Here is a 24477-nt window from a genome sequence, read left to right as displayed (position 1 = left end):
CTGGTTTGTTTTCACAGCTCAGCATGGCAGCATGTGAGTTATGGTGGTTCTGTACATCCCCAGTGAGATACCATGGTGGATTCTTTATTGGCAGTAGCTGGTTTGTGTGGGGCTTTTTTTGTTAAGTGAATGGTCTTGGTCATCATGCTAATAACATGTTTTTATTTGTGCAGTTGACTGTGGATGTGTTGTGTGGGATAATGTATTTATAGCTGGAGGCTTGGTTTGATATCCTTTCACCAAGTCTGGCTGAAATAAGGATTATTGAGTTCACAGTTCTACAGGCAATCCCAAATAATGTATAACGTCACAGACGTTTAATGGTGGATTAAAACACTGAATTCACAAGTCTGGTGAGGAGCGGCTGAGGGAGCTGGGGGTGTTCAGCCTGGAGAAAAGGGGGCTGAGGGGAGACCTTCTCGCTCTCTACAGCTCCCTGAAAGGAGGGGGCAGCCAGGGGGGGTCAGGCTCTTCTCCCAAGGAAAAGGCGACAGGACAAGAAGAAACGGCCTCAAGCTGCACCAGGGGAAGTTTAAATTAGATATTAAGAAAAATTTCTTCACTGAAAGCATTGGATCAGGCTGCCCAGGGAAGTGGTTGTTTTACAAATGTAGAAAAAAAAAAAATACTGACTTTTTTGGCTAGATGGTACTAACTTCTTTAGGCATTGACCTGCCTACATATGAGTTTGATGCTGTTTTAATTAGTCTGTTTAAGCAGCATGATGAAGTGTGTGAACTTACATGAGATCAGTATATCATGAGATCAGTATATTTCTGTTGCTCCACTCTTAGTTCATGGCCTTAAAATACTTTTCCATTTAGCTTCCAGGCTTTAATGATCCAGCTCTGCATTGACAAAATGCAGAGGACTGAGTTATGGTAGAAAAATGTTAATATTATACAGTGATTTTTTTATTTTTTTTTTTTCTTCTTGGGAGAAGATAGATCATGTAAATGAGGCAATCATTGCTAAGAGCCTAACTTAAATTTTTTCGTTTCTCCAATACAAAGTGCCAAGCCTTTATAAGAAAATGGGAGATGGTAAGTGCTTTATGGAACTCGGTAGCAAAAATATAATAGCTCTTTGAAAAGCTGCAAGTTTGGTTTTTTTGTAATGAGTGAAAAAGTAAATTGTATATTATTTCTGCCAGAGAATTAGCTTTCATTTATTTAAGGCAATCAGTGTTTATTATAATTTACCCATTTGGAAAAACAGATTTTAAAAAAATCCCCGTGCTCTCTTGGATTTACGATGGGAGTCGTGTGTTTGGTTTTCACCACAATTAAATAAAACCTTACCCTTAAAAAAGAACTATTAATATTCTTCAATTCTTATTAAATGTTCTTCAATTCTGTATAATCCTGTATCATCTTCTATTTGGCAGCCGCACAGCAGCTGTTTGCTCACTGTCTTGTGATTAATTCTCTTACTGTTCCAGAGTGTAATATACCTAGTTTGTTTAGAGAAAGGGAATATGTTTCATATTTAAAAATCCCTCTTACTGCAGTTACTGCATCTTTGTGGATTTAATTAGGTCTCAGTCCCTTCCAAATCACGTAAGTCAAAGGTCCCATCTTACCTGTCCCTAAGGCATCATTACAAAAAGTCCCCAGATGGAGTCTAGTTTCTAACTGATGACTTTACCATATAGGGGCTAATTACTTCTAATCTTACACGTTGATGAGACTGTATTTTATGTCTCTGAGCCACTGAAACTGTAACTGCCAAATTATCCTCTACTGTAATAAGCGGGTTATTTCTCCATTAAATGGACTGGCTTCACAAATGACAACCCCTTCCTGCCAGGCTCTTGCATTTTAAGCCATAATTATTTCTGGCACACGGTTCCATCCGATGAGCCCTTGTTAATCCACGTTATGATCTCGGATAAGCTGCTAGTGCCTGGCTGATTTAAGCCAGGAAAGGGTGAGCAGAGCAAAGCAAGGGAGCCGGGAGCCCGAGTCCCGGGGAGGCTTGGGAGCTGCTCTCCGGGGCTGCGGCCGGCTGGCTGCCTTTCACTTAGCCCTGCCTTGAACCTGGCTTTTTCTTTTTATGAGCAATAACCTCCATCGGATCCTTAAAAGAAATGACTCAACGCTTTCCCCTTCTGAGAGGGAAAAATTGTATTTGGAAGCCTATAATGCATGAAGGTGTTGGCAGCCTAATCTAGTATAAGCTGCCTTCAGTTAGCCCTCTTAAGCACCGGGGAAGAGAAATGAATATCTAAAAAGCAGCAAATAACTACAATTGCACTCTGATTTCATGGCTATATGTGATAGAGGTCAGTAACATAAAGCTGTTTATTTCTTCATACAAAGCAGCGGCTGTTATCATAGCTTGCTGTAGGTGAAGCTATTGGAAACTCCGCATTCAAGGAAATATCGTATTTTATTACAGCATTACTTCATACTGCATGGGCTCCCTTCCCTGCTCCTTTCTCTATTAGTTTTGACCCAGTCTGATGGATCTAACCCTGGGGTTGGTTCCCCAAAGGAGGAGTTTACGCCAGGAATCCGAGCGTGAAGTTATAATAATTTGGGTTTAGTATATTCCAGACCTTAATCCAGCTCTGCCAATAAGTAACTGCTAACTGGAAGCTTTGGTAGAAAAGCAGGGGGTTTGGAAGAATAAATTTTGGAGATGGTGGAACTTTCTCTTGGCTAGTTTCAGGGAAGTCAACAGCACCTTATCGAATTAGCTATTACTTTTTAAAAGCAACAGGGAACTAAATTGGCAATGCTGTCGGGGGGTGGTGGGGCTGGGAGGAACACACCAAAAACCAAAACAGCAACAAAAAACCCAAACCCCCAACCTGGAAAATCCTGGAAAAATCCTAGTGCTGTCACTATGGCTACCACAGTCAGAAACGCTAATTTATACCCAAGGTACAGAAACACTTTGTGCTCAGTTTCAGTACTTCATTTACATTAAATAAATTAATAAATTTTAAAAAGCAGCGGCCCACCACCTAATTGTGGATTAATAAACTTCCCTTAAATGTTGAATGAAGTATATAAATCTGCATTTATAAACCTATAAGCATTGACGTTCTGGCCAAGGTATTAATCCCAATGTTACTCTAACTAGTGCAGTGATACATTTAGAGTAATAAAACGATCCTAAATCAATATGACGTAGACTGCACTGATCTTCCAAAACAATGCTTTCAGTCTAGGGCATGAGAAGCATTTTTGGCCTTTTATTTAAAAGACCACGAATGACTTGCTGAAATTTTTGTTTCTTTGTTTACACGACATAGATGGCTTTTATCCCGCTAAGCATCTGAATAGTATACTTACTTATAAGTGTGTTTTGTTTTTTTTTTTTTCTTTTTAAAAAGGCACTACCCTGAAAGCCTGTGTTTGGGTCTGTTTGAGGGGGTGAAAACCTTTAACCCAAATGAATGCAAGGTTAAACGTGCTGTTGTGGCTGCCATTGCAGGTGTCCCTCTCTGTGCTGCAGGTTTGTGAATAACAGGACAGGTTAAGCAACGTACAAAAGAGTAGCCCTGAATTTGCTTTTTCTTTCTTACCGTTATTTGACCTTAGTCTTTTCAGTGATTAAAGCAACACATAAATTTTGTGCTGATCCTCTCAAGCTGGCTTCAGTTGGTGGGATTTTAGTTTACAGTAAATACTTCTGTTGTAAAAATTGGCCGTTTAGTTTCAACTCTCTTGAATAATGCAGTACTCTGTAGAATCAATACCTGTGTATACGCATCTGTTTACCGTTCTCACTAACCAAATTGCGTGTTATGTATCATGGGAAACAAAATACAAGAGATCTCAGCTCCAACAGGAGAATCGATGTCCGTGGTTTAAAAGACAACCTTACTGGCTTGTGACCCTGTTTGGCGCCTCGTGGTGGGGCAGCTGTTGGAGTGCTCCCAGCACGCATTTATATGTGCCCCAGGAAAGGCCAAGCTCTTATCTGCTTTGCCTTTGGATGTAAAAGTCACCAAGTTAACTTTTTTTTGATTGGACATAAATAATCTCCATCCCAAATCAAAAAAAGTAAACACCAGAAGAACAGCCAAAACCCCACCCCATCCTAAAAAACATTGAAAGTTAACCAGAGTAACTTCAAGTAATCCAATAAAGACACTTTGTTGGTCTGGGCCTGTTGGCCCAAGAAAATGAGGGTAGAAAGATGTAGTTGTGGTGTGAGAAAGGGGAAGGGAGGGTACAGGCTACTCAGAGGAGAAGTGAAATTGTTATTTCTGGAAGGAGGGACATCATAGTTAGTGGAAGCGGAGCACTCAGCTGGCCTCTCGCAGCTACCTGCAGTGGTTTTGTGGCTGGGAATTTAGCCAGGGCACCATCCTAAAATGGGAAAGCGTGGGCCCAGCAGCAGCGTGACGGACAAGAGTGTACCCACAGTAACGCGTTAGTTCTCTGAGGTTAGCCCAGGAGCGTGGCTGTGGGGTGAAGAAGGGTGGGAGCTGTATTTTCCCAAGGATTCAGAAGCCGTGTAGGACTAGCTATTATGTTTTGCTGATGCACGTATTAACTAAGTCAGCCAGTGTGACTGGCAGTGAGTAATCCACTGGCACAGTGGAGTTTCAAGTCCAGTGTGAGGAGGTCGGTTTAATAATTGCAACCTATTCCATAAAATGCCCCCTGCTTCCAAGAGATTTTATTTTGGCGCTTTCGCTTGGGTTAGAGAATTGTGTGGGAGAATTGCTTGGGGCAGAATTGTGCTGTAGCATGAGAGTTCAGCTGTGAGCCAGCCCAAAATAGAGAGCAGAGACCCCAAAGTACGGTTTGCACAAGGACCGTAGCAATGTAGGTAGGTGTTATGTCTAAACCGAATTTCCAGCCGAAACTTTCCTAAAAGAAAATTCCACCCGAATTTCTCCTTTGCCAAAGCATCCAGGCTTGCACTGGCTCCCTGCGCAAGGGCAAATCTCCCCTGCTCCCGATGAAAAGTTCATTGCTCTTGGCTTCAGACAGATCACCAGCTGGTCACATCCCACCTGCGCGTCGGTGTCTCCAGTATGGGGTTGTGAACTCTTAGGATCCTCCTTGTTAAGCCTGAAAATGCTTGGTAATGTCCTGTAGGTCATTCGGCAGCTTCTAGCTGGAGAATTTAATGGTGGTTAATGTTAGAGAGAATACCGATAATGACCAAAGAGGTTTTTGAAAGCACATTCAGCAAAGTCTGTCTCCTGTAACTGGTGGACCTGAAGAGACCTTAGGGATCAATTCTCATCCCAGAGCAGGCCGTGGAAAGACTGAAATTGAGAGGGGTCAGAATTTGGCTGGGGGAGCTGTGCTGGATGAAGAGTGCAGCTAAATTATTTAATGGCTTATGTGTTGGCTCTGGATCAGAGATTGTTGCTGAACAGAACAACTGTAGGACAAACAAAGTGGTGGTGGTAATCATCCAGAACAACTTAATTTTGCCTTCGATAGATAGTTACTTCAGCATTTCATTATACCCACCTAAGCTGTTCAGTTATTACTTCACACAGCATTATTCCAGGTATTCTCTGTAGTAAAATTTGGGTATCCGATGCTGTGTCTATCATAGCAGGCACATTTAGGAAGATAACTACTCCAGTAATGGTTTGCTATGTGACTTTAAAGAGGACAGATGTTGTACAGCAATACTGGGGTCAAGCAGTTACGGCATCATTAGATCAGCCTCTAGCACTTGACTTTTCTTCGAGCCTCTCAATTTCTATAATCTTAGCATGAGATTTCCGTATTTTTTTAGAGAAAGAAAACAAAGAGATGAAATCAAAAATACAGACTAAGATCAAGAGAGGAAGAGATCAAGCCCGTGAGTTGGTACCCTGAGATCCAAGTGTCTCCTGGTGCTGTGCCCTCCTCCCTGTATCTCCTCACCCATCCCCTCTTCCCTCTGCTCCCAGGACAAGGACCAGCACCCACCACCAGCGATGTGGCGCTAGGGGTGTCCTGCTCGGCTGGTCAATGCGTCTGTGGATCAAACAGGAGGAAACGTGGTGAACTTCTCTCTCTGGCAGCCTCTCATTTCTACAAAGCCATTGATTTTTGCAGTAAGCTTGTCGGAGATCAGCTATCGACCCTTCTGTCATGTTGGCTGAAACAGCCCACAAGCTCAAAAGCCCCAGGTTGGACACACAGAAGGACAGGGCATAAATTAAATTCCTTCTGGAACTCAGGTTAAAAATTTGTTCCAAGTAGAGATCACAGCGCAAAAATGTTGTGGGAGGGCTTTTTTTGTTGTTGTTTTTTCTTTGATTGTTTCACTTGTAGTAAATGATAGTTAGGAAAAATCAGGACTTCTAAAACAGAGGGACAACTTCCCTGCAAGCATAGTTTTGTCATGATATCCAGCATGCTGATGCCCAAGTGAACGTGACCCTTTGTGCTTGGCCCTAAATCACTCTTAGTGACCTCATCATTAAAACATATAGGTATGTGAATTACTTTAGTCGTAGTGGTAGATCCTAGAGGACAACTGTTGTGAAAATAACTATTCACATATTGAAATATTTTCTGGATTGGTCTGGCATCAAAATGTGTTGGGGATTGTGTGTATATTTAAGAATGCAACCCGGAGAGCAAGGAAGTCTTGCAGCAAGTAAAGGAAAATGCGTTTTCTTATCCATCTGTTGCAGCTCTGATGTTGCTGAATGCAATAATTTGGGATCTGAGCTTTTAGTTTTGCACGAGAAATGGAATATACAAACAATCATGAGTTTTGTGTTGTTGCTAGGCAGCAAGTTATTGCTTCTGGGAAAAGCGGCCACGGCTGCCTGGTCCGGCCAGGGCTGCTCGGCCGGTGGGGCCGGGTGGGTGCTCCCAGCCCCGCTCCTTCTCATTGCGGTGACATCTGCCGCCAAAAGAGAGCTCGAAAACTCTAAATGTCATCCCTTGCCACCCATATTTAAAAGACACCAAAAATTAAGGTTCTGAGGGCTTTAAGAGTTAATCATTGATTCCAAGCTTTTCTGCACCCTCCATTTCTGAGTTGAAAGCCTGAGTGATTAAACAAACAAACAAACAAAAGCAATTACCAGATATCTTTTGTTGAATCTGGTGGTAAAACCAAAATCCTCCATGCCTTGTTTTATATTTATATTCCTACCTTTTTGCTTTAATCTCTAGCGTGATCTGTGTTTCTAAACCTGTTGCAATGGAATTCAAAAGGGCTAATTCCAAGATCAAACAAATCACGGCCGCATGGTAAAAGCACACTATGAATAGAGATTGGTTTTTCAATTTCCCTTCAAAAGGCAAACGTAGGTATCATTTCACCAACCAAAAAGTTTTACGTGGTAAAATAATCACTAAGTTCAACTGCTGAAGAGTCGTTAGATTTAGAGTCAAGGCAACTGAAATTAGTGGGAGCTTCATAGTAGTCTTAAATTATGCAAAATAAAGCTTTTTGCTCTGTGATAAAACTAGTGAGTTAGAAACTTAACTTTTTAGGCTTCATACTTATTTAAATCTTAGCTATTGCGTTTTTATCGTATGAACGCTGATGGTTGTTTTTTTTTTCTCTTGGTTCTAGCCTACTGCATCCCCTATTATCAAGCAGCTTCTGATGTCTGTAATCACAGCAGTTAATGTGAAAGACTTCCCAGAAAGAAATAATATTCCAAGTATTACACAAAAATGAATGCTTCCATTATACAAAATAACATGAAAAGTCTCTATTAAATCTGGCATGCCTGGTGCTCCACTGAGTTTAGTTCCGTTGTACAAATTGTTCAGTGTCAAATTTGGCTCATGTGAACATCCTGTTTCTTTGTTTTGGAAACGGAATTGGTCTAATATAGATGTGTGTTGGAATCGCTACTTTGATGTCTTGACAAAAGCATCTGTACCCACAGCACACATCATTTTCTGGAGCCACCACCGTATTAAGAGTTTTAAAAGAAAAAAAAAAAAATCAATAAAGCAAATACCATTGTTAAGCAAAATCAGGGTGAAAAATCCCTGCAGCAGGATATATATTGAGTCATAAAATGCATGGATAGCAGACAGTGCACAGGTTTTCTCTTGTCCTCTCTACAGTTTCTTGTCTTAAAGTTATGCTCTTACAAAAGCAGATAAATGTAAGAAATACCGAATCACTGAGGCCAAACAATTACCTCTAGCTCTTATTATGCATAAGCAGCTTTAGGCAAATGTGCCTGTTTTGTAATTGCTACCAGTTCTGAGTAACATGGGTGGAATTTTTATTTGCAAAATCCATTTGTACCATCAAATTCTGTGCATGTTATGACCTTTACATGAATACATGTAATAGCACTGAAATAACTCTTCAGAAATATACTTTTTGGCCGCAGAACTGCTTTTCCTTTGTTTGCTTATGCATAACATTTGTCAAGTTTACAGTCACTGAAGAATTTTCTGGCTATCTTAAACACTCTTGGACTTTCAGACAGGGACGTGGTCACTAAAATGTGGATGTCTTAATAACGTGATGTGAAGGGGACTTTGAGAGTGGCGGAGGATCCCTTCCAATAGCTCTTTCTGTATGAAATCTTTCTGTTAGTTACATCTTCATCTTGAAAGTACATTCGGTGCTCAGTGGTCAATAAACCAAATAACGTTGCAATCGGTACTAACGAATCTTAGTGCAAGGATCGGAACCAGGAATAGTATTCAGAATGCCTCAAAACTAGAGATAAGTGGAACGGGAAAAATTTAAATGTTGCTGTTGCTTGGACTCTCCTCCTTTCTTTGTCTCTATCTCCTGTCTATCTTCTTTTCTGTGCAAACTTCTGGCACATCTAATGGTTGTATTTAAATGCTTTAGTCAAATTTGTCTAACTCAAAAGTCAGCGTAACGTATTTCTCACATGAAAGAGCAGGCCTCCAGTAATCACCTTGCGCTTGGTTTTTCTCTTCTGCCTCCTGTGCCATTTTGGTGAGAGACTTTCAGAACCCGTCAGCCCTTCATCTCCATTTAGTTGCCATCATGCATGGTCCCAAACATCACCTCCAGAACAGAACTCCTCCAGGTGATTCCTCTGCAGATGCTGCTTCCAGAGCTGCTGAAGCCCCACAGGAAGACTTGTTTAAAAAAATCCCAAATAACTTTCTAGCATCAACAGCTTACCAAAAAACCAAGATGGGCACCAAACAGGAACTTTGACAAGAAACTAAAGGTGTCATCTCCCTTGTGCTGCCCCTTACCTTGGTGTGAGGATAGAGCACCTCACACAAGTATCACAATTGCCAGGTTTAGAATCATAGAACCGTAGAATAGTTTGGGTTGGAAGGGACCTTTAAAGGTCATCTAATCCACCCGCCCCTGCAATGAGCAGGGACATCTTCAACTAGATTGGGTTGCTCAGAGCCCTCTGAGTCCAACCCCACCTTACCTACAGGGGAGTACTTTTCTTCAAGGACAGTTTGGGGTTTTTTTTGCTGCTCGTGCACAATCTTTCACTGCTTTACAAAATCCTCTTAGGGAATTGTGTCCAAATTATACAAAAGTATCCACCTCCCAGAATCCTGGTGAAATATATGGACAATAGTGCATTGATTTTAGTGGTGCAAAGAGATGGGTGGAAGCCAGTCCCACCAGACATCAAAGTGGGGGGCACCATGGAGCTTTGAGACCTCTGTTGCTTGGTTCATCAGCACTGAGGAGCCTGATGGCTTGCTCCTTGTCTCCAGTTCTTCCTCTCACTGCCACAGGAACCTGTGACACTTAGGACATCTCTTCCATTTCTGTAATGAAACTACGGAAGAAAAATTATGAAAGAAAATTATTCGGCTTTTAAAAATATTTATCCCTTGTGATCGACGCCAGTTCTCCATGCTTTACAGATATCCTTCCTCTAATACCGTGTCTTTAAGCTTCCCATTCCCCTCCTACTACATTTTATAAAGATCTCAGAGGAGCTCCAGCAGGGAGCTCCAGTGACAGACCATGTTATTTAGACTGGAGAAATCAAACCTATGTCAGTTAAATCTTCCCCTGTGCTCCCGTTTGAGTCCTTGGCCTGAGTTATGTCCACACAGCTGGGCTTTGGCAGGTTTGGTGAGTTAGTCGCTGCTTCTGGAGACTGAGATTTGTCAGCGTAAGCTTATGCTGCTTAAAGAAACCTAGGAATGTGGTCCTCCCCAAACCACTGAAAATTTTAAAATAAGAAATAAAACTTGGAGGATGAGGAGAAAGGGAAGAATCTACTTAGTTTTGTCTCTGTGTGTGTGATGAATATGCTGGGGGTGATTTCCCACTTTATTTTATTAAGCGAAGATAAAGAATAATAGCAATGCATAATGAAAACACAATATTTTTTCTCTTATGCATGGGTTTCAAGACGTAATTCCAGTGCTCTTTCTCGCCCCCCGATGAGCACCTTGCTTCTAATGGCATGGATAATGAGAGATTTACGACTTCTGGCTTTTTGATAGCAGACCAGAACTCATTTGTCCGTTCCGTGGCGGATCCTGTAATCATCTCTGCAGGCAGCCAGCTACAGCTTCAAGGTGTGCAAGCAAGGAAAGATAATTCACTTAACAAATCTCATGATGCTACTTGTAATAGAAGAAAATCCATCGTGACATCTTAAAAAAATATTTTTCTATTTTGTTTACATAATGAATCCTGTTCAGACTGAAATGATTTCAGGCTGTTTTCCTTACTCTGATTTGAAAATCTTCCCTACAAAGCTGCCTTAAAATACTGTTATCTTTGTGCAACTGTGTTCAAGTATTTTCCTTTGTGGCAAGGTACTTGTTTGTATTGGTTTGGCTTTTTTCATGACAAGAAAGACTTCAAGAAAAGAGTTGGCAGCTGCTTTCTCCCCTTTTAAATCTATATTGCTGTTTGACCCCCATTGTAAGTAGGTGCACGCTACTTCTTATAAGTTCAGCAAAGATGCTTTAGCAGGACCGATGTGCTCTCCCTCTGTCAGCCTCTCTTGATGGGTAAGTACAGGGTGGTTTCTAGCTGTGTTTGAGCTATCAGGATGACATCGTGTGCTCCTTAAGTATTTTAGTGAACGCTGCTGTCTTCTTACATGAAGGCAGCTGAATGTCAAACCCTGCAGAGATGAAATTCAGGTGCGTTTTCATGAGATCGTAAGAGAGTAAAATCCACGTGTGGCTATGGGGCTGCCTTCCTGCCCTGCCTGTGCCCCATCTTCACTGGGGTGCTGCCTTTGGACCACCATCAACACGATGCCTCACCTCTTCCTTGAACTTAACACCACTTCTGAAGGCTGAGGATAACGTCCTTGACGGGTGCCAAGGCTTTCTGGAGATGCATCACTCTCGTCACTAACAAGTAAACACAACATTCGCTAGTAGATCCCCTATAAATCAATTTAATATCAGCAGGGACTTTGGTAAAAGGTAGGATTTTCAGCATTTGTCCGTCTCTACTTTTAATGCCAGGCATGTGAACTTTAGCTTCATTGTTCGGTTTTATTTTTAGATGACAATAATCTCTGCAATTTCATGATATTCCTTCTTTAGGACACATGAGAAAGATCAGGAGATGTGGGTTTGGTTCTGGTGTTCGTTCTGACTTGGCTTTCCTCTTAGATGCATCTGTAATGTCCGGATGGTTTTTCTGGATGACTCACTTCAGATCTGAAGAAGTGAATTATGATCTCTCCCAACCCCTACTGAGAGGGAGCATGGTGAATCTTTAATGATGACACTCTTTTCCTCAAGGCTTCCTCAGGTATTTGAATTAAATAAGTCACAAGAAAATTTAAACACATCCAATGTTTTAAACAGAATAAAGTATAAATTAATTCCTCCAAGTTGATTTTTAAAAAGGGAAAAAAGGAAGACCTGGGCAGCTGCAGGCTGGTCAGTCTCATCTCTGTGCCCGGCAAGATCATGGAGCAGATCCTCCTGGAAACTCTGCTAAGGGACATGGAAATTAAAGAGGTGATTGGTGACAGCCAACATGGCTTCACTAAGGGCAGATAATGTCTGATAAATTTGGTGGCCTTCTACGACAGGGTTAAAGCGATGGTGGATAAGTGAAGAGCAACTGACATCATCTACCTGGACTTGTGCAAAGCATTTAACACTGTCCTGCATGACATCCTTGTCTCTAAATTGGAGAGACATGGATTTGGCAGATGGAACACTCGGTGGATAAGGAACTGGCTGGATGGCCGCATCCAAATTGCTGCGATCAGCAGCTCGATGTCCAAGTGGCGACCAGTGATGAGTGGTGTCCCTCAGGGGTCGGTACTGGGACTGGTGATGTTCAACACCTTTGTTGGTGACATGGACAGCGGGATTGAGGGCACCCTCAGCCAGTTTGCCGACAACACCGAGCTGTGTGGTGTGGTTGACATCCAGAAAAAGGCTTTAAAAAAAGGCTTACGTGATGCCAAAGATATTGTATCAGCTGAGTGACTGCTCTGATGTCTGACCCTGCAGCCAAGCCATCGATGTCCTTTAGCCCTCAGGTCCTGAGGGGGGAATTTGGGCATTTTTGGGTAATCAAGAGTGCTGACCTTGGGACTGTAGGGACCCTGGCTGCCATGGACCTGTGAGGGAGCCTGATTCCCCTTGAAATCATGACAAAAACTGGAGTTGAGGCCAAGGCCACTGGTCTAAAGTCATTCCAGCTCTGCAGAGTGTCCCTCTGGGGGTCATCAAACAACCTCCCCTAGCATGGCAGTCTGTAAGTGTCTAGCAAAGACCTGAAACACTGGCAAAATAGCATTATCCGTGAACTGTTTTCATGTGCGTCTCAAGTTTTGTACAAAACCTCAGCTGGCTACAAACTGGGCTGTCCTGTGCATGCCAAGCATTCGCGGAACACTATTTTTCACCAGCACCCTCACCTTTGCAATCCATCTGTGTTTTAGCAAGCTGATTTACAAGTACATCTTTTCTGAATCATTATCTGAGCTGTCTGCCAGTTGGCCCGAGGCAGACATCCAGGCACTCGAGACTGGGAGAATCGGTTCCAGCTGCACTCCGTAATTAGGAAAACCCTGGTCTGTAGCCGGATGTCCAGATGCCTTGCCAAGGAGCGTATCATTTGGTTCAACAAACAGTATTTGTGGGGAAAAAAATAAAAAGAGTGAAGATGTAATAGGACAAAGTTCATATGCCAGCAACTGTTCCTCTATTCCTCATCGCATCTCCCATTTGTAAGCTGGAGAGGTGGGTCACTGTGGGAAGGGAAGGTCTGGGGAGGTTAAGCAAATCCTCAGGATTTCAAGTCGGATAGAAATAAGTTTCTCATACTCCCCACAGGGATGGAAAGTACTTGAAATGCCATTTCTTTCATGCTTTCGCACCAGGGGAAAAACTGAACTTTGCGTTTCGTTGTGCAACAAGAGTTCCAGTGCAATGTGTTTTGTCAGCAATAAGGATTTGTATGAAAACCTCCGTATGGGAGACACCTCAGCTAAAACCTTGTGTTCCCTGAAGTGTCTTCATTTCAAACACAGATTCAAGCTCTTTTTAAAGGTTTGGGGGTTGGTTTTTTTTTGCTTGTTCTGTTAACATGAATTAACACATGTGAAGCTTCCAAGAATAGATTTAATATCATGAAAAATACCAGAGCTTTTGCCACCAATGCCATTTAATCTATCTCAGCAACTAGTTGAAACGACTTGCCGAAAGTCTGAGTGTTTTTCAACAATAGGATTCCCATAGTAATATGAGACTGCCGTTGCACAGGATATGGTACAAAATGCAATGCAAAACTCCACTCAGGATGATTTAGCAAAGAAAATAAACATTTCCTCCTCTTCTTCCCACCTCACTTCTTCCTAACTCTCCTGCTCCAGAAACAGCTACTTTTTCGAGTTAAACAAGCAAGAATTAACTAACCTATTCCAAGGGATCTGTGTGAAATTGGAAGGTTCTACCAACAGCTTATTGCTAATTACAGGAGGTTACTTTGATAAGAACAATTTGCATGTTATATGTAACCTGCTGCGTGGACTTTGACAACTTGTTCTTGTTTGACCCTGTAGTACACCGTCTTTCTCTTGTGCTGAAAATGCATTTGAATGAAATTCACGAAAGGCCCTCTGGCAAAGCGTGCCTGTCTGGATCTGATTTATCTCCGGCCAGCCTTCTGGATTTCCTCACGCACTGGTTGACATTCACAAGTTGATGTTCTCCTGTTGTAGCTTTGCAGCCCTATCTGAGACAACTGTGGCTTTCTTACTGTAAAGTGTTTGAGGAAAATATTCATAACTTATGTGAAGTTGTTGCTTTAATTACGTACGTTTTGTCTATCAAACTTTTGGATTTTTTTTTTTTTAGGTCTTGCCCTAATTCAATCCAACAATTTCTTCTTTATCCTTCCCTGCAAGTTATTCCCTGCTTAGCTGTTTTAAAAAGTGAATAAGACAGCATATGTAGCAGCTCTTCATCGTGGAGGTATTCACGTGTAACTCACCAGAGTGCTGATAGACTGAAAACAACCTTTCCATCAGGCTGACCCAGCAGTTACCCCTATCCCACCGCTTGTGGATGCAGGTGGATTTTGTCCTTCACTGGAGGCACAGCACCTCCTTCTCCCTGTGTCCCCCAACAGAGCGAGGACCAGCCTCCAAGGGCATCTTGCCCGTGTTTTGTGCCAGCAGTGACCACGACCCAGTGCTAGATCAGGTTCATTGCGTTTTCTCTGGTTGCAACTGTGCGTTATTTCTTTGCCAAGAAATGTGTAGTGGGCCCTCTGCTCGGCTATTTTCTGGATTTTATTTTTTTCCGTACTGTGGCTAATGAGTCCAGCTGTTTTCTCTGTTGCTCAGGACCTTCTTTTGCTCAATGACAAAAGCAAACCTCTTTTTTTTTTTTTTTTTTTTTTTACACCAGCTATGAATATACTCAGTGGCATTGGCATCTTGGAGCTGTGCAAATAAAGTATGCTTTACTAAAGTATACCTTAGCGTACTTTATTAAAGCAGAAGGTTAATCAAACATCTAGTTCATTTTTTCTGGTTGCTGGTCCGTGGTGGGACTCAAGGAGTTCTCTCAATGGAGGATGGACCTGATACCTTCCCCCTCTTTCCCTTCCACCCCTTACCCAAGGAGATGAAGCCGTGGTGCTATGGTGGATATGCATTAGTGAACACTTTTTAAGGTGAAGCTGATTTATATTCCTTTGTTAATATTATGTTACATGTAAACTGAAATTCTGCTTAGTAAAAAAATTACCAACTTCTGTGGCAAGATAAGTGAAAGAAAAAAAAAGACATCTTACTGGTGGTGTGACGTGTTGCTATAAAGCAACAGCCAGCAATGTCAAGAGGTTTCAGTCCAAACAGAGAATTTTTGAAAATTAATTTTGGATGCTTATTACAAAATAGAAAGTAACGTAATTCCTGGCAAAACTCTTGACAGCAGACGTAATGCATCATTGCAATAGCCCAGGCTCCGTGTTACATGGAAATTAGCTCTGTGTAAAAAGCTGCAGACAGGCTAGCGCCCACAGAAAGCAAAGGATGACAAAATCGGAGACTGATGTAATGATGTAATAGTTACCACTGAACTAGAAAAGTTATGATGTAATAGAATGTGTGAATATGATTTAAAATTACTGTGGTTCTTTAAATGTGGAGGTGACTTAGTTCAAATGAAATCCAACTCACAGCGTCCGGCCCATTAATGTGCTCATTTGTGCTCCCGGTTCTGCGGGCTACACAAAAATGACGTTTGTTGGAATCCTCATTTCCCGTCTTCCCCGATTCCTCCACTCTTGTGCCTGAAGCCACGGAAATCAAAAGCAGAGATAGTCAAGCTTTGGGCCGGCCCTGAGCACACTGTGGGGCTGCCCACAAACACATCTTGGCAACAGGACCCCAGGGGTGTTTCAAGCACCGCTCCTGGGAAGGGGGAGAAATAGGATCCCTCCGATAACGAGATCCCAGGGCAATCAGAACACTTACTGTAGCTCTTCCCCTCCTGCTTGCACTCCATTTAAACCCACATTTTTCAAACTCGTCTCCTCCAGGACACCGCAAATAATGTTACTTTCTCTGCATTTTTTTCCCCAGGAGTGACACAGAAGTGGTGGGGCACTGATGGTCAGAGGACATGCACCGGCCTTCGGCGGGAGACCGCTGCGGAGAGAAAATCAAGCTTTACCAAGGTAAAATAAATAAATTATGTTTAGATAGCAGCCAGCAGAGTGCATTCAGGTTTAAAAAACAATGGCTGGTTGCTGAGCAGTGTGTTTGGACTTGGTTTTGTTTAGCTAGGCTTAACTCAGGCAGCAGAAAAGCCAACTAAAATGATGGCTAAATGTTGTGATTCCACGTGCTCTTTGTGAGGAGGAAAAAAATTGCATGTTCTGTGAGTGGGAAAAAGGTTGTTAAAAACACCTCAGGAGAGTAAGTCAAGTGGTATGCCAAATATCAGTACACTCTGTCTCAGGTGTTCTCATGATAGAGCCTGAGGTTTTCAGTTCGCCACAATTACTTCGTGTGAGCGCGGGTTTCTTTTTCACAAGATGCTGTGAAGCTTGAAAGCTCCCAACGAGCATAGGATCAGCTGGTCAAAACTTAAAGATCCATTTATTTGCCAAAGGTTGGGAGGAAGGAAGAATACATATACTCAGGCAGAAAAAGGGAAAGCAAATTATTTAAAATATTGGTGCATGAGTTTGAAGATAATTGGGAGCATTTTTGACGTGCCTTTGGACTCTTGCAGGATGTCTCCATCTGTGCAGCCCTTAACAAAAGGAATAAATGTCAAATTAACTACTGGAGCATGAGAAATGCATCCAAAATAAAGTGTTTCAAGCAACATTCTTCTTTGGTGCCCTGTAGAAATCTCGTGGAAGTCGAGAGTTTTGGAAAGCGTGCAAAGGTCTTAAACCTGTAGGTAGAAGTAAATGCAGTGTGGAAAATATGAGGCAAATGTTGTTACAAACCATGAAAGAAACAAAGGAGGAAGAAAATTCTCTCCCTGGGGCTGCGAAATTATTGAATTGTCAAAACCACAGGCAGCTGGTTTAAAGAGTTGATAAAATTTATCCAGCACTTCACCTCGTTAATAAATTCTTGATCTAACTCTCTCTATTTGGGTTCCCAAATCAGCCTTCCCAAGAGTTACAAAGGAGCCTGTTGTCTGTGTTGCTTCCATGGATGGGGGACAGGAGCACAGGAATGGTTTTCCCCATCGGCTTCAGCGCAGGGTCCCATCCCTGGCACCCGAGCTCTGAGAAGGGCGACCGTGGCACCCGGGAGGTCACAACTCCGTCACTCACATAGTCTTCCTTGAGGAAGAAGAATATTATGTTTTGCGAAATACTTGTCAGCTACCGTCATTAGTTATCAGATGATAGACACCCAGGTCTGCGATGAATTCATAAACAAGCAGAAGTACAGCTAGCGAATGGCACCTAACCCCCCAATGAACTTGACCGAACTTTCCTTATGGAGCTAATCCTGAGAATTTGCATGCCAATTCCGTGTGTTTTTCCTATTAGGATTGGGAGATCAAGGAACAGAGGGCAGGAGCAATCTAATCAGCCAATTTACAGCCAATTTACAGATCAGGCCAGATGCGTTATTGCATGTGACTTTTGTGACCAGCCGTGTGGATAATAATAGCAGGAGATCTTAAACTCAGGTTTATTCTTTGTCGGACAGCTTTAACATAAAAGCACCTCCTTTATCATATCAAGTGACGTAATGTACGGTCTATCAAGATAGATGTTTACTGTCATAGTTGGAAAAATGAATCTGGGCCCCTGTCAATCAGTCTTGGACATATGTGATTTTACATCGTTGATAGGTGCCACCAAGTAATGATAAGCAAGAGGAAACTAATGAATTAAAATGGTACCCGGAGCCCTTATAGGAAATTATATCACTGAGGGAGGGATCACAGAGAAGTTTTTCCATGCGTGTAACTGGTGAGGTTGTAGAGCAGTCACAACCCTGGTGCCCACCTGTCCTCTGCAGCATGTGACGGCACACGTGGACCTTCAGGCTAATGATTCACCATATACTTAAATGCATTTTAAATTCCAGCAGACTGTCATGAAAGAGCAGTTTAGAGTCTGAAACTGGCAACCGCCTTTGACATGTCCATTTTTAAAGAAACATAGCAGCCACAAATCCCAACTGCGACAATGGGTTAAATACTGAAAATAATAGCATAGAACACACATTTTTGATTTTAATATTTTTTTTGCACCAGAGTGATAAGGCTTTTATTGAAGTCTCCCAGACAATTCAGAACTGATTTCAAGAGCGTGTGTTTTCAAATGACAAAGAAGTTTGGATGAATCGAAAGTTAACAAGAAATGTCAAACAAAACTGTCCAGTGTGACAGATGGTAGATGAGAAACATTTATATATATTATGGTAGCATACATTGATGATTTGAATCTTTTCATTTGCAGGAATCTCTGTCATCAGAAAATACAAAATTGATTTCACCGATACTTATTTCGCAGATGATTGATGAGGATAAATCAAAAGAAAATCAGCCCGCTTTGCCTATGCAGTCCACGATCCCCCAGCCCAGTGCTTATCACACCAAGCAATCTTTGGCTAACCGTGGCTCAGTGAACATTAGTAGAGCATTTACGGTTCTTCCCAGCAGATTAGAAATTCAAGCCTCTTTAGATGACGCCACATCTCCATCGGACTCTCCCATCACAGAAGGAAAACAGTGTCAAAACCGGCAGAAGGGGTTTGCCTCCATAACTGTTACAGCCAGGCGTGTTGCTGCAGGCTCTGGTGACCCAGCACGTGGAGCTGGGGCTGTGCAAGAGCCCAACGCCGTGTCAACCACCTCCAGCAAAATCCCTGCTGCCCTCCGACGCTGGCTTCCGCCCGGCCTTCCAAACCAAAATGTCTCTCCATTAAAGATTTCTGAACCTTGCTCACAATTAGGTGAAGAGTCACGAAAGTGGATTTTTGACCCTGGAGACAAGGAGAATGGCGTGGATCTTCAAAGCAGGGATGGGAGAGAGAAAGTACCACCTTCATTCGTCTCATGTGTCCACCTTCAGGTTTCTCAGCAGTGTCCAAATACTATCTATTATTTAGACAAGTCGCTCAATGTGTGCTTTGACCAACCTCGGATTAAATGCCAAAAAATTCACCGATCAGTGTTGTCCTTCAATATAAATTGCAGTTCGTCTAGATTAACAGCAGATGGAGTAGATGGCATAGCTAATGGAGAGCCAATAGAGGAGATACTTAAGACAAAGCTCCTAGGAGAAAACAAGACTCCACTCAGATCAAACTGGAGTGCAGACTTAACAGAAAAGAATGTAATTAATAGAGAGACAACAAATGAAGGCTATTTGGGTAGTACATACCCTTTACAAAGTGTCTTTGTCTCTGAACTTCCAGCATTTGTGGATATACCCAGAGGACCTAATAACGTAGTAACAACAAAGAAAGAGGACGATAAGCAATCTGGCAGCTCTCATGCTACATTTTCTCTCCAGCTTCCTAATTCAAGTGATGAGGCAGGTAAGTAATTTCCAGAAACCTCAGGCTGGTGGAGCAGGGGTTCAGGCTGGAACAGACCCACCACAATGATTTTACGTGAACAGATAATGGTAACCTTTGCTTCTGCAGAGGCACGCTGAGTCAGAGCACAACCCAGACGTTTTCAGTTCCAGGACTACCATGAATATATTTGCCATGCTAGTGATGCATGCTGCTCATCAGGTGATAGCGCAAACTCTGCCTGTGTTTTCTGCATTAAACCTCTATTTTTAACCATTTATAACTGCAATTTAGTTGTTTTTCTCACAGCAACATGCAAGCGCTTAGCCCCCGAGAATTTCTTTGTATGAGGGCTGAATTTCAAGGTGTGAGATTAAGGAGGAGATGGCTGCACTGAGCTTGGTTTTGTGCTCCTTGTGATTAAAAATTATCATTTTCAGCTTTTATGTAGAAGGCTGCAGTAATAAGCCCAGGCCTTTGTAACTAATGGCTCCAGGTGGATGGTTTGCATATCTTCAATGCATTTGTTTCAAACATCTCCAAGCATTTTGCAAACATGAGATTTTCTTTGCAAGGTTGCTCCTGGGGAAGGGAGAGCTACGGTGGGGATTGCTTCATGCCCAGAGTGGTAGAGCTTCTGCTGCGCCGGGCTGTAGCAGCTCTTTTACAGTGCACTCGAACAGCCACAGCTGCGTTTATTGACTCTCCAGGAAGGGAGCGTGGATGGGAAGAATGTCAATGAGCGAGTCTGGTTTTTACCAAAAACACTAAGGTTAAACTTACCCCCCGTGTACCCTGCGACCTTGGGCTACATTTAATTGCAATTACCTTGTTCTCATATGGCCTTTTTGATCTAAGGGTCAGTATATGAACATAAGCCACTTCCTAAGATTCATTTGTAACTTCATCCTCCCAGTGTGGAAATGGGAAAAAAGAGACAGCAGAGAAGTTGTGTGCTTTCTCACGGGCCGGACAAGGCACAAAACCCAGGATGCTCCGTCCCTTTGCACCTTGTGTTACTGCTGAAACCAGTGGGATGGCTCCTGCCGTTAATCAAGATGCAAACAGTGAGAAGGCAGCTGCTTTATTCAGAGGCCTCCTGCTTTAACCTTTAAGAAAATTATCAACAGAGCCAGGATTTTCCACAGAGAAACCAGCGGTGTCAGTAATTCCGGAGTCAGGCCCCTAAATGAAAGCCACAGGGGTCTGCGGGGTGAAGCACCCCTCGGGCTGGCTGCAGAAAAACGCCTGAGGTAAAATATTTCTTGATGTTTATAAATGTTGTCCGTTGTTGAAGGGGAGATGGCACAGTGGGAACAGGAGAGAGAAGATGCCAACCAGGCCTAAAGCAAGGAAGAAATGTAAAGGGGTGAGGGTTGGTGAGGACCTTCCGCTGACTGACACCAGCAAATTATGTGTTTCAGCTTTGGACTTCATTGCAGACTGGCCTAATTTCAAATAACGATGTCCTCCTGAGGTTTCCATAGAAAGTACTATGCATACTATGCTTTGTTCAACACCATCTAAGGTTTCTCTGTGGTATACCACCGAATCAAGGATTAGAATAATACCGAGCCTTCCCTGGGCTCGGTAATACAGTGGTGGTGATGAAAGAATCACTTTTACTAGAAGTAGTTAGAAAGCGAAATAGGACACTGCTCATGGTTCCACAATTTTACTAAAAAGAGGAAATAAGTGAGGTAACCAGCTGAGAAATACTGGGTTTTGAGAAATTATTTCCACCATTTGTGTACACATGAATACAGGTGTAAATAAACATGGGAAGTGTTACCTTTTTAACTGCTTCCACCTTTTGTGTAAGCAATAATGTAGAATGTAAAGATACATATTTCTCTTGATCAGGCCCTTTGTAATATAAAAAGGTGTTTATCAGCTTACTACTTACTTACTTTCCTGTGTGAAATTTGTACAAACAGCCAGAATAATGCTTCAGAACAACAATCTTTCTCACCAGGATCCCTAAAGTAATGAGCTCTTGCATAGCCGTCAGCCATTAAATGTGACAAATCACAAGAAACCTAGTTAAATGCATGAGACATCCGCACTGCTCATTAAAATGAAAGGCAATTGGTATGATTTTAACCTGGGAGAAAATGAAAAAGTGAGTTCCTCTTGGTTCCGAAAATGGGTGAAGTGAGGGAGAGAAGTGATCTCCCAGGTCCTATTCTCCCTTCTGGTGCAAATCTGGCACAGTCCTACAGCCTGTTGTACGTTTTCTTTTTTCCTGGACTAGTTGGAAATACCTAAAGAAAGCTCTAATGGGACACGGTTGCCTTGCTGCTTTTTGCTGTGGCCCTTCTGTGTATACAGCTCAAGATTACAAGACCCGTATTGCAAGATGCTGCTTTATGAGCAAAGCAAAATAACTACCCCATCAGCAAAGTCCTTTATACCATTACAGATTCCCAATTCTTTTAGATTTTTTTTTTCCTCCAATGTTTACTAGCTCAAATCCATTCACCTTAAGCTTCGGTCTGATATATGTTTATGGAATGAAATGTGTGTGAAATTAAACGTTTAAAAAGAAGGAAGGACTAGCAAAGAAGGGGCAGTGCGCAATTTTTGACAGCGTGTTAATATTTTAACGTAGTTATCTTATGGATGAAGGAACTGCAGAGAGCACTTTGTCCGTCACATTTCTGATGACCCAGAAAGTCTGAGTTTATATTAGTTTGCAGCTGTAGGCAATACCTTCCTGCCAGCAGAAATACAAGTGGTAATAACATCACCATGGGGGAAAAAAGAGAAAGAAAAATTACTTTCAAGGCTAGAGTTTTCTGTATGAAATCTGTAAATGTAGTTTCCAGGATGTACAGGCTGCCTTATTAGGAGCTGAAGTGGAATGAGCACCCAAAAATTTCCCTGCTTTACAGGTACTGGGGCCAGGTTTGCTGTTTCCTATAAGGCCGGTTGACTCATGGCCTCTTTGGAGCGTCCTTTCTCTAATTTTTCATGTGGCTTCACTAACGTAATGACAACTCTCCTTACAGTATTACTCATACTGTTTCATGTTCAAATCCAAGTATTCAAGACTTGGCTTTACGTGGACCTGGATAACCTAATCTAAGGCCTGGCTTTCAAGCAGGAGGTTGGTCCAGATAATCTCCAGAGGTATATATTTCCACAATGTGCCACATATGAAAAGGATATTTTAGGAATAAGAATGAAATGTAAATCTTGGGCTATGCTCATGGATGGTAATTATACTTAGAATCCAAATCTCTCGAACTCAGTTAGCGTTCAAAGCCATGTTTCATGCTATAGCATCTCACGGATGGAATATGATCTTGTGATTTCACCACTATGGACTGTACCTTCTGCTGGCCCCATTGCTTTGGTTACTTCACTTCCAATATCTGGCAAGAAACTGGACTGTAAGTGCTGGAAAATCCATATTACACATGAAGTCAGACTTGAACTGTGGGAGGACGTAGAGTTGTAGGACGAAATTGTGTTTATTTGTAATGAGTGGCCAGCACATAAATCCCTTGGGCAGCTTAAGGAACATGTACCCATTAATGTGAAACGACCCACTTCAGGGATACGATCAAGGGTAAGCTCCATGAGGTCTTTGTCACGGGTGATCGATGTGCATCACCCTGCCTTTGGTCTTGGCTTTTAACAAGCTGTCAGAACTTGCTAACGCTGCTTTTAAGTGAATGCTGCAATTTCCTTTACTGTCTGTAGCTGATGTCTCATAAATACAAGGTAAGTTAAAAATGAAAAGATTTGTCTTGTTTCTGCTGAAGACAGGAGCATTTTTAATCTTAATTTCTCACCTACCTTTCATGAAGAATATATTCCACATGAATATCTAGTTTTCCATCCATCTTTTACAATTTATTGCCTACCGGGCTCTATGCTGAATTAAGAAAAAGAGGCAAAGAGAAGAAAATTGGACAACTTAAAATTCATTTTGACCTCTGGATTAAACAGTATCATCACTTTCCTATGAAAGATTATAAATGCCAACATCTAAATTTATGTTTAAGCTTAGATAATCGTAAATGTCTTGATGCCTGAGCACCTTCACAAACGTCAGCTATGTTATAAATGGAAATAATTTCTGCTAACACCTCAACTTTTATAACATCTACACTTTTGTTTTTCTTTTGTTGTCATGCCCAAAACTGCTGTGCAGAGTTATTAAGGAAGAACAGCTGAGGTGGAGAGAAATGTCAATGCGGTTTGGATGGTAGGCGCTGTGCTGGCTCCCGCAGCCCTACGTTGAGGTAGAGGAGATGTGGAGGGTGCGCAAGGAGAGTGGGGGGAGATGACCAAAGGACGGGATTATGAGGCACGCGTGAGTCAGCAATGGAAGGGCAATATGATGCGGTGGTTGCGACTGTGGACGTGGGCAGCCAGCCCGGGAACAGGGGGTACCTGGGGGGGCTGCGCTGCCGGCGTCCCTTCTCCTGCAGAATACAGGAATGAAGTACTCAAGAAGGGGAAGAACGTGTTTAAATCCGTGAACAAGACAGGTCAGAGAGCGGGTATTGTGGTTGCTTATACTTTTTCCCAAAGAGAATGCAGGTGACTTGAAAGCATGATTTACTTAAATAAAGCAACCCTAGACAGTGAACGGGGAAAACTGAGACAGGATCTGGGCTTTTTAGGGTGTTGAATGGCCCCAAGTGATTGTAAGCTTCTGCTTCCTTCTTAAATAAGAGTTTTATTAACAAGTGCTGAAGCCAGCAGCATGTTTAGTAAGGGGTAAATAACTAGATTTTGTTTCAAGAGCTATTTTAATTCTTTTATGTAGTGTGCGTCTCTCTCTATATATATATCTCTCTATATATATCACACTTGTATTAGAGTAAAATCAGTCTGTGTTGTGGGATTTCGATATGCTGCTACCTGCAAAGCAAAAAAAAATGTTTTCATTTTAAATACACATTGAAAAGCCCCGGCTATTTGAGACATTTGTATATCAAGAAAATATTTGTAGGTCACCTTGAAACTCATATGTACTCAGGGTAATCATGATGGGCCAATGTGGGCAATCTTAAGGCTGAAGCCTATTAACAGCATTTACTTTCAACTATTAAATAGTATTTGAAATGATGCGATGAATGAATGTGGCCTAT

At 42.2% G+C, this 24477-nt stretch overlaps 1 protein-coding gene across 1 annotated transcript in view; it reads left to right on the top strand.

Annotated features, from left to right (window-relative positions):
* C6H10orf90 (chromosome 6 C10orf90 homolog) overlaps nt 1–24477 on the top strand; it is a 70118-nt gene that overhangs the window by 18385 nt on the left and 27256 nt on the right. The window contains exons 2-3 of the mRNA XM_054206752.1: nt 15950–16044; nt 18307–19390. Of these exons, the coding sequence (XP_054062727.1) occupies nt 15950–16044; nt 18307–19390 (1179 nt within the window). The remainder of the gene's footprint in view (nt 1–15949; nt 16045–18306; nt 19391–24477) is intronic.

Source organism: Rissa tridactyla, chromosome 6 (genome assembly GCF_028500815.1).
Source record: "Rissa tridactyla isolate bRisTri1 chromosome 6, bRisTri1.patW.cur.20221130, whole genome shotgun sequence".
In the NCBI taxonomy this organism is placed as follows: domain Eukaryota; kingdom Metazoa; phylum Chordata; class Aves; order Charadriiformes; family Laridae; genus Rissa; species Rissa tridactyla.
This window is presented reverse-complemented; position numbering and strand designations above follow the sequence as displayed.